This window comes from Plasmodium gaboni, chromosome 8, assembly GCF_001602025.1.
Source record: "Plasmodium gaboni strain SY75 chromosome 8, whole genome shotgun sequence".
Taxonomy (NCBI): Eukaryota; Apicomplexa; class Aconoidasida; order Haemosporida; family Plasmodiidae; genus Plasmodium; species Plasmodium gaboni.
The window spans coordinates 753785-763506 of record NC_031488.1 but is presented as its reverse complement, the minus strand read 5'-3'; the positions used below and the strand labels follow the sequence as shown (position 1 = coordinate 763506).

Genomic DNA, 9722 nt, shown 5'->3' with positions numbered 1-9722 from the left:
TTTAATAAATGATTGAATAAATTATATATAATTAAATATATATATATATATATATAATATACATATATATATTTTTTTTTTTTTTGAGAAAAACCCTGACAAAAAAATCATCACTTAGTTTAAAAAAAAAAAAAAAAAAAAAATGATAGAATTACCCATATTAAAATACAAACATGAAATTAAAAAATTAATAAAAAAAAATAAATTAATTATAATAAAAGGAGAAACAGGTTGTGGAAAGACCACGCAAGTTCCTCAAATAATAAATGAAATATTTTTTGATAAAAAAGAGAAAAAATATGATAATAGAAAAGATAAAAATGATGAAAAAAAAAAAAAGAAGGAAAAAAAAAAAATGTTAATATCTCTTCCCAGAAGAGTAGCAACTATTAGTGTTGCTGAAAGGGTTTCTAAAGAAATGAAAAGAGGTGATATAGGTAATTATGTTGGTTATACTATAAGATTTAAAAATGTTTGTTCTGATAAAACTAGAATAAAATTTGTAACAGATGGAATATTAATTAGAGAAATCATGAATGATCCTTTATTAAAAAAATATAAATTTTTAATTCTAGATGAAATCCATGAAAGATCTATTAGAACTGATGTCTTATTAGGTTATACAAAAATTTTGTTACAAAAAAGAAAAAAAATTAAAATTATACTAATGTCTGCAACCTTTGATATAAACATATTTAATCAATTTTTTAACAACCCACCAATTATAACCATCCCTCATAAGCTTCATAAAATTACAATATATTATCCTAGAAAAAATGTAGAAGATTATATTCTATCTGTTGTAAGTACAATATTACAGATACATTTTGGTAATACTTCATATGCGTCAGAATTTGAGAATGATGATGATCATAAAGAAAATGTAACAAATGTATCAAATGGATCAAATGGATTAGATGAAAAAAATGAAGTGAATAAAGAGCACGAATTGAATGAACCAAACGAAACACACCATACAAATAAAATAGATGAACAGAATAATATACAGACAGATACCAACTCTATGAACAAAATAAATGAAGATATAAAAAAGACGGAAGATAAAAATCTTGGTGACATTTTAGTATTCTTACCTGGTCAAGAAGAAATCGAAATGATAAATATTATGTTAAAAGAAAAATTAAAAATAATATATAAAGGAAATTTATTAAATAAATTAATGAAAGAAGGAAATAATTATAATAATCAAAATGATTTTCAAAATAAAATAAATAATAAATTTAATACCGATGATCATATACTTAATGAAATTTGTTTTCATTTTGGTAAAACGGAAATAATTCCTGATAAAATATATAATATGAAAATCTTACAACTATATTCATCACTTCCAAATAAAAAACAAAAAATTATATTTGACCCTGTTCCCCCCAACACAAGGAAGGTAAAATTTATATATTATTATGTACTTATGGAATATGTTCAACTTGTTATAATATAAAAAGGATATTATAAAATATATGTGATATATCTGTATATATATATATATATATATATATTTTATAAAAATTCTGAACGGTTCATAATTTTATGAACCAAAAAAAAAAAAAAAAAAAAAAAAAAAAAAGCTACCTACAAATTTATTATAATAAAATTTATATGTCATTTCATAATATATATATATATATATATATATATATATATATATATGTGTGTGTGTGTGTTTATAGATATATTATTTATTTATATATATATTTATTTATTTAACAATATTTTTCCATATATTCATTAATTTATTTTATAATTTTTTATGAACACGTCAGGTAATTTTAAGTACCAACATTGCAGAAACATCAGTGACCATTCCGAATATAAAATATGTAATCGACAGCGGAAAAGTGAAAATAAAATATTTTGATGTAAATAGGGGAAGCAACGTTTTAAGAGTGACGCAAATATCTAAAGATTCTGCAATTCAAAGGAGTGGAAGAGCAGGAAGAGAAGCTCCAGGACAGGTGTATCGAATATATACAAAAGAGGAGTATGAGAATATGAATCCTTTTTTAATACCTGAAATTTTCCGTTCAGACTTGACTCAAATATATTTGGAATTAAAGGTGAGAAATGATATATTAATATATTCAATTGAATGTATACAAGTAAATAAATGAAAATATATATATATATATATATATATATATATATATATATATATGTATATATGTTTGTTCGTGGTATTTCCTTGTTTACTTCTTTTAGGCCATGAATATTAATAACCCCCTTGAGTTCAATTTTCCTGAAAATCCAAGAAAGGAACTTTTTGTACATTCAGCCAAAATGCTTTTTAAAATAAACGCTATCGATATGAATAATAACTTAACTGATTTGGGAAAAAAACTGTGCTTATTTCCTTTAAATCCTATATATGCTAATATATTATTATGTTCAATAGAATTTAATTGTATAGATGAAATAGCTACAATTATAGCGCTACTTAACTGTGACAGCATTTTTTTGAATTATAATTTTTATGAAGATTTGGATAGCATGAATAATGATTCCTTGAACAAAAAAAAAAATAATAATGAAGAACAAAAAAGTGTGCATAAGAATTCTGTTCAAGATTGGAAGGAAAATATAAACAATTTAAAAAATGATGATAAAAAAAAAGGAAAAAATAATAATCTTGAACAAGATGACGACCATGTTAATGATGATGATAATGATGATGATAATGATGATAATAATGATGATAATAATAATCAAGATATTGAAGAAAAAAAAATGAATGATAAAAATAAATTAATTAATGTTGCAAGAAGAAAACTTATTCATCCAGATGGAGATCATTTAACATTATTACATATTTTTTATTTATGGCAAGAAGCTGATATTAAAGAAAAAAAACATTTTTGTAATATATATGCTTTAAATAATGAAATATTACATCAAGTAGAAAAAATAAAAATACAATTATTAGAAATTATGAAAAATAAAATGAAAATTGAAATATCAAAAAAATTACATATGCATAAATGGGATCAAATTTTAATTTGTTTATGTAAGGCATGTTTTTTTAATATAGCCAAATCAACATCAAATACAAATGTATATATAAATTTGGTTAATAAGACAAAAATAAGAATTCACCCATCATCAACTCTTTTTAACTCTTATATTAAACCAACGTTTATATTTTATTCTGATATTGTACAAACAAGAAGATTGTATGCACGTATTGTGACGAAAATTGAGGCAGACTGGTTATTGAAATATGTATCATCAAAATTTCAAGTAGCCAAAACGTAAGAGAAAAAACTACTCATGAATATTTCAACATAAAAAAGGTTATATGTAAATGTATATATGTATATGTATATATTTATTTATTTTTATTTTTTTTTGTTATTTTTTTTTTTATGAAAAATAAATTTTCCCCACATATCAAATTGACCATATATATATATATATATATATATATATATTTATATTTATATGTATTGGTTTATGTTTAAATTTTTTATTTTATTTTATTTTATTTTATTTTTTTTAATAACAATGTGTTATAGTGTTTGACAAAAAAAAAAAGAAAAAAAAGAAATTATATTACAAAACAACGTGTTTATGGTTATAACTAAAAATGAACTTATTAATATATATATATATATATATTATTATATATGTATAACCTTATTATCCTTTACACAATATTTCATATGACAAGTGTTTATTATTACCAACAGAATTTATCTCTTCCACTTTTAACTCGTTCATCTAATTTTTGCTCATTTGTCATATGACCCTTAATTTTTTTATCAACTGTTTTATAAGACCATAAACCTACTTTCTGTCTTATTTTAATAACATCATGTTTATTTTTGTTCTCTATAACTTTTGCATATTCCAAATTATTATTATCATTTGTATTGTCTTGAATTGTTTTATTATTTTTTTCTATTTTGTTTATATAAAATTTACAGGTCGTACTAATATCACTTGTAAATTCTTCATTGACAAGTACAGTTTTATTACTTAAGATTGAAGTAACAATTCTTTTTTCGGTTTGTAAACTAGTAGGATGTTCTAAAATAATTTCATATCCTACTTTTAATTCCTCTATAAAATTTGTTTCAAATCCTTGAATTGTATTTTTGATAGTTACTATTCTTCCACTTCCAGTTACTATATTATTTTTCTCTTCATTTTCTATATTCTTCTCTTTTTCTTTGCTTACTTTCTTTTTATCTATCTTTTTCTTTTTAATTTTTAATTTTAATTTACCTCCTACAAACTTATTTGCATTTCTTTCCATAATGTAATGAAAAGAAATAAAAAAAAAAAATAAAATAAAAAAAAAAAAAAAAAAATAAATAAATAAATAAAATAAAACGATATAATATAAATAATATATATATATTAAAAAAACAGGAAGTTTTTTTATATACAAAAATATATATATATATATATATATATATATATATATATATATATATTTAATATTTATTTATTTTATATTTAGAACATATAAATAATATTTCATATATGAATAATTAAACATATTAAAAAAAAATATAATACTATAAATATATTAATATATATATTATATATATATGTTTTATGTGACATAAATGAAGGGGAATAATTTTTATTAATATATAATGGTTTATATAATATTATATATATAATATTTATTTGAATATATATTTTATAATATATTACATTATTTACAAATATCATTTATTATTTTATATTTTTATTATTTATATCTAAAAATCTTGAAATGATTCATTTGTAGGTTGATTTATATATTTATGATACAACATATTAAAACATTATATGTATGAATAAATATTTTTTTATGTCCTTGTATTATTTATTATTTATTTTTTTTTTTAATACAAAATAAATATATGCATAGAACATATGTATTTGAAATAAGTTGAATAGTCTTTATAATATTATTTTTAGATTATAATTCATAAAAAAGCAAAACATAAGTTTTGTTATATAACCTTATATATAATAATATATTTATAGAGCATGTTTTTTTTTTTTTTTTGAAATAAAAATTTTTGACGTTTTCAAAATTGTATGTATTAATAAACAAATTCAAAAATATGTAAAATAAAATAAAATTTCAAAAGGTGTATTATTATTAATCACAAAAAAAGTAAAAATAAAATCATAATAATTAAAATAAATTTTATTTACAAATTATGTGTGTTCATATTTGGAAGAACAAAGAACCAAAAAAAAAAAAAAATATATATATATGTATGTATATATATATATATATATATATATATACATATTAATGTTGTGCTTCGTTTAACATGTTAAGTGTATTTTATTTGGATATAGTTTATCAAAATGATCAGGAGTCATGTCAATATATTGCATTACTTCATCTGATTTATTTTGTCTTACATGTTGAGGTATTAATATTTTCCTTTCTTCTATTGTAAAATGTAATAATTCTTCTTTTGTAAAATTAAAACAGTTTGTATTATATGGTAATTTATATTTTTGAAATGTATTGATATCTTTATGAAATACTTTTAAATTTCTTATATCATCAAAATAATTATGTAAAAGTGCATGACATAATTTTATTCTCTTTTGTGGATTAAATTGTAATAATTCTGATAATAAATCCAAACTTTCTTTTGAACAATTATGACTTATAACCTTTTCTAATGTTATAGGTTTAATGTCTGGAAATTTTATATTCTTATATACACTTCGAAATGATAAAAAATCTTCATCGTTTGGTGTTCCTAATATTTTTATTATTTCTACTAGTTGGTCTGATGCGCACTCTCCTAAAAATAAAGGCTTCCCTAAAAGTAGCTCCCCCATAACACATCCTAACATAAAAAGGGAATTATAATATATAAGAAAGTAAATGAATATAAATAAATATAAATATATACATATATATATATATGTATATGTATACATGCTTTTATATATATATATTTTTTTTTTTTTTCTTTCAACATACCTATTGACCATGTATCTATCGCCTGGCTATAATAATTTGAACCGAATAATAATTCTGGTGCCCTATAATATCTCGAACAGACATAACTGAAATATTTATAATTTTCCTTTAATTTTATAGAGGTATTAAAATCACATAATTTTATATATTTATACATTAGGCTATTTATATATAAGGTATCTAAACTTTGTTGATCTGATAAATCATCATGATTAAAATCATCACCATCATTAACATTATCATTATCATTAACATTATCATTAACATTATCATTAACATTATCGTTAATATCATTATGATCATCCCCACTATTATTATTACTTTGTGATGTCATTTGAATATCCTTATTTTCTGAAATATTATCATTCTCTGATTTATCTATATTTGCTTTATTTTTTTTATTTGTTACATCATCATCGTATTTTAACGATTTATCACATATCTTATCCTTATTATCATTTATTATCATATAATAATTTCTTTCATTTAAATTTGTCATACTTACTAAACGTTTTAATCGTAAATTATTCTTAGATGAACAGTCATCTGTATTCATCAAATTATTATTATTGTTACAATCGTTATCATATTTATTATAATCATTTGAATCAGTTGTAATTCCTTCATATTTATCCCTACCACATAATTGTGTTTGTTCTACAAATACATCATTTTTTTTATCACTATTTTTACAAACAAGTAAATCATCTTGTTTTTTATTTTTTAAAGAAAAATTATCATTACATTGTATATTATTTATAGTGTCATTTTCTTTCTTACTTTTATCATGTAAATTGTTTTTAATATTTGATACATTACAACTTGGATCATTCATATTATCATTATTGTTTATTTCTTCACAATAATGTTGTTCACTCTTCGATATGTTATCAGCATTATATTGATTATTATAATTAGATAATTTATTATCAACATTTGATATTTGATCACGATTCTGATTCATGTCCTTATTAAATTCAAACATGTTGAATTGATTATTATATTTTTTCTTCATTATATATTGAATATTAAAATTATTTTGTATACATATAAGACATTTATTATTATTTATATATGTGTTATTCTTTTTAATTTTATTGGTTTTATTTAAAAAAATAAGTATATTTTGTGGTTTTATGTCTCTATGAGTTATGCAAAGACTATGAAGATATAATGTAGCTCTTATTAGTTGATACAAATATATCTTTATTTGATTTTCATTCAGAAAACTTTTTTTAATAAAATCACTAATGTTATGACAAGAACATATATTATTTATATTTTCATTGAAGAAGCTATTTCTAAAATGGTTTATTATATTAATACTTTTGTTCCTCTTTATATAATTACAACTTTCCATATCTTCATCGCTCGGGGTATTATTATCAAGATTATTATTGATATTGTTATTATTATAACTACAAATATTACTACTACAACTATTATTATTATTATTATTATTGTTGTTATTATTATTGTTGTTGCACATCTCATCAGCAACCACTTCATTATGTCGTGCACGAATCCCTTTTTTTTCATTTTCGGTCATTTCTTCATCTCGATTAGGAAGAGACTTATAATAATAAAAATCACTTTTCTTCTGTTTCTTTACTATAATATCATTATCACATTTAATATTATTATTATCATCATCATCATAATCTTCGTAATTATAATTATCTAGATCAAAAGATCCTTTAAAAAAATCTTTACTATCTTTTAATGTAATATAATAAAGCGAGCTAGCCAAATCGGTATTTCCATATTCCATAGCCATATGAACATATACTCCACCATCATTAGTAGTTGTATAAAAAGCATGTTTTAATTTTACTATATTAGGATGTTTTAATTTTTTCATAATTTCAATTTCTTTAAATATTCTTGTACTCTTTTGATATGTTTGTTTTAAAGCAACAACACTACAATTGTTTAAACAATCTGCTTTATATACAACACCATAAACACCATTCCCTATAATATGCAATATTTTATAACTAAGATTCTTATTACTGTTCTCTGACTTCTCATCATCAAAATATATATTCACGTAGTCTTTTATTATTTCATTCCTCTTGTATATTTTTATTAAGTCCATCATGAAGAATAACTCAAGGGCAATAAGAAAACAAAATATAGGTTCATACGGAAAAAAATTTTAAGCACAAAAATATAAATTAAAAAGAAATAAATATATATATATATAAAATATATATGTGATATATTTAAAATGACAAGTCTTTTAAAGTTATGCAATTTGTTTATATATATATATATATATATATAATAAAAGACAATTAAAAGTACTTAAATTTATATTTTTTTTTTTTTTTTTCACAAATAATATATCATATATATAAGCATATGAAAATGTAAGCAGAACAATTCTCAAGTCCTATATATAAACATACAATAAAAGAAAAAAAAAAAAAAAAATATATATATATATATATATATATATATATAATAAGACAAAACAGAGAAAAGAAAATATCATATATATAATATATATATATATATTATATATATATTTTGTTTTTTTCTTTCTACTTATATATATATATATATATATAATCTCAATTAAATATATATATAATTATTCTATTATATATGTTTCGAATTAAATACAAAAAGAACATATAAAATTTTTCATTTTTCTTTTCACCTTTTCTAAAAAGAGGAGAAAAAAATTTATTTAATGAAGAAAGGTTCAACATCATTAAAAAAAAAAAATAAATAAAAGAAAAATTAAAATAATAAAAAAATAATATATTTAAAAAAAAAAAAGAAAAAAAAGAAATATACAAATTTATACTTTTTAGGTATTTTTAATTCATCATGTTATTATATTTTATTTTATCATTTTTTTTTTTTTTTATTTTTTCTAATATGTAAGATATATAATAAATTATATTTAAAAAAATTTTTTTTTTTTTTTTTTTTTTTTTTTTTTTTTAATTATATATAAGATTATAAATATAATATTTTATTATTTAAGAAAAAAATACAAATTTGAAAAAAATAAGAAAATAAAATTATATTATATTCATAAATATGTTATTTTATATATATATAAAAGTATTTTTTGTATGTTTTTTTTTTTTTTAGGTATGAAGAACTTAAGAATATATAAATATGTATAGTATACATATATTTACTACATATATTTTTTTTTAATACTTGATAAAATAAATATCTCAGAAGCTTGAAAAAAAAAAAAAAATATAAATATTTATATATATTTTTATAGTAACATTATAAAAATACAACAAAATATAAATATAATATAAAATATATATTTCAATTTTTTTTTTTTTTTTATATATAATAAGATTTATTTTATTTTAAACAAAATTTATTTCTACAAATATATTGTTATGGTTCATTATTTATAAAAATAAAAATAAAGATGATATATATAATATTTGTATGTGGTATATTATAAAATATTTATAAATTATATATTATTTTGAGGAAACAAAAATAAAATAAATAAATAAATAAATAATATATTATATATATATATATTATATATATTATATAAATTTTCAAAAAAAATAAAGACAATTAAAAGAACATGTCCTGAAAATAAATTATATTAAATGAACATTAAAAGATTTTTATTGTATGTATATTATTTTATGTTCATAAAATTGGTTATGTGTGATATTAAAAAAGAGAGGAGGATAATATTTAAATAATTATTAAATTTTATAATGTAACTCATATTTTGTTATATATATATATATATATATAT

The 9722-nt window shown here is 18.8% G+C and overlaps 3 protein-coding genes across 3 annotated transcripts; 1 reads left to right on the top strand and 2 right to left on the bottom strand.

Moving 5' to 3' along the window:
* Window positions 1-142: 142 nt before the first annotated feature.
* On the top strand, window positions 143-3270 carry PGSY75_0821300 (putative ATP-dependent RNA helicase prh1; the record flags this gene model as incomplete). Its single annotated transcript, XM_018785338.1, has 3 exons — window positions 143-1405; window positions 1785-2078; window positions 2221-3270. 3 exons carry the CDS (start codon window positions 143-145, stop codon window positions 3268-3270), a joined length of 2607 nt encoding a protein of 868 aa, XP_018642305.1.
* A 424-nt stretch (window positions 3271-3694) lies between these two features.
* PGSY75_0821200 (hypothetical protein) lies at window positions 3695-4273 on the bottom strand (the record flags this gene model as incomplete). The annotated part of the gene is made up of 1 exon (XM_018785337.1): window positions 3695-4273. One exon carries the CDS (start codon window positions 4271-4273, stop codon window positions 3695-3697), a length of 579 nt encoding a protein of 192 aa, XP_018642304.1.
* A 1016-nt stretch (window positions 4274-5289) lies between these two features.
* Window positions 5290-8066, bottom strand: PGSY75_0821100 (protein kinase 1; the record flags this gene model as incomplete). The annotated part of the gene is made up of 2 exons (XM_018785336.1): window positions 5290-5828; window positions 5966-8066. The coding sequence occupies 2 exons, from the start codon at window positions 8064-8066 to the stop codon at window positions 5290-5292; spliced, it is 2640 nt and encodes an 879-aa protein (XP_018642303.1).
* Window positions 8067-9722: the final 1656 nt, after the last annotated feature.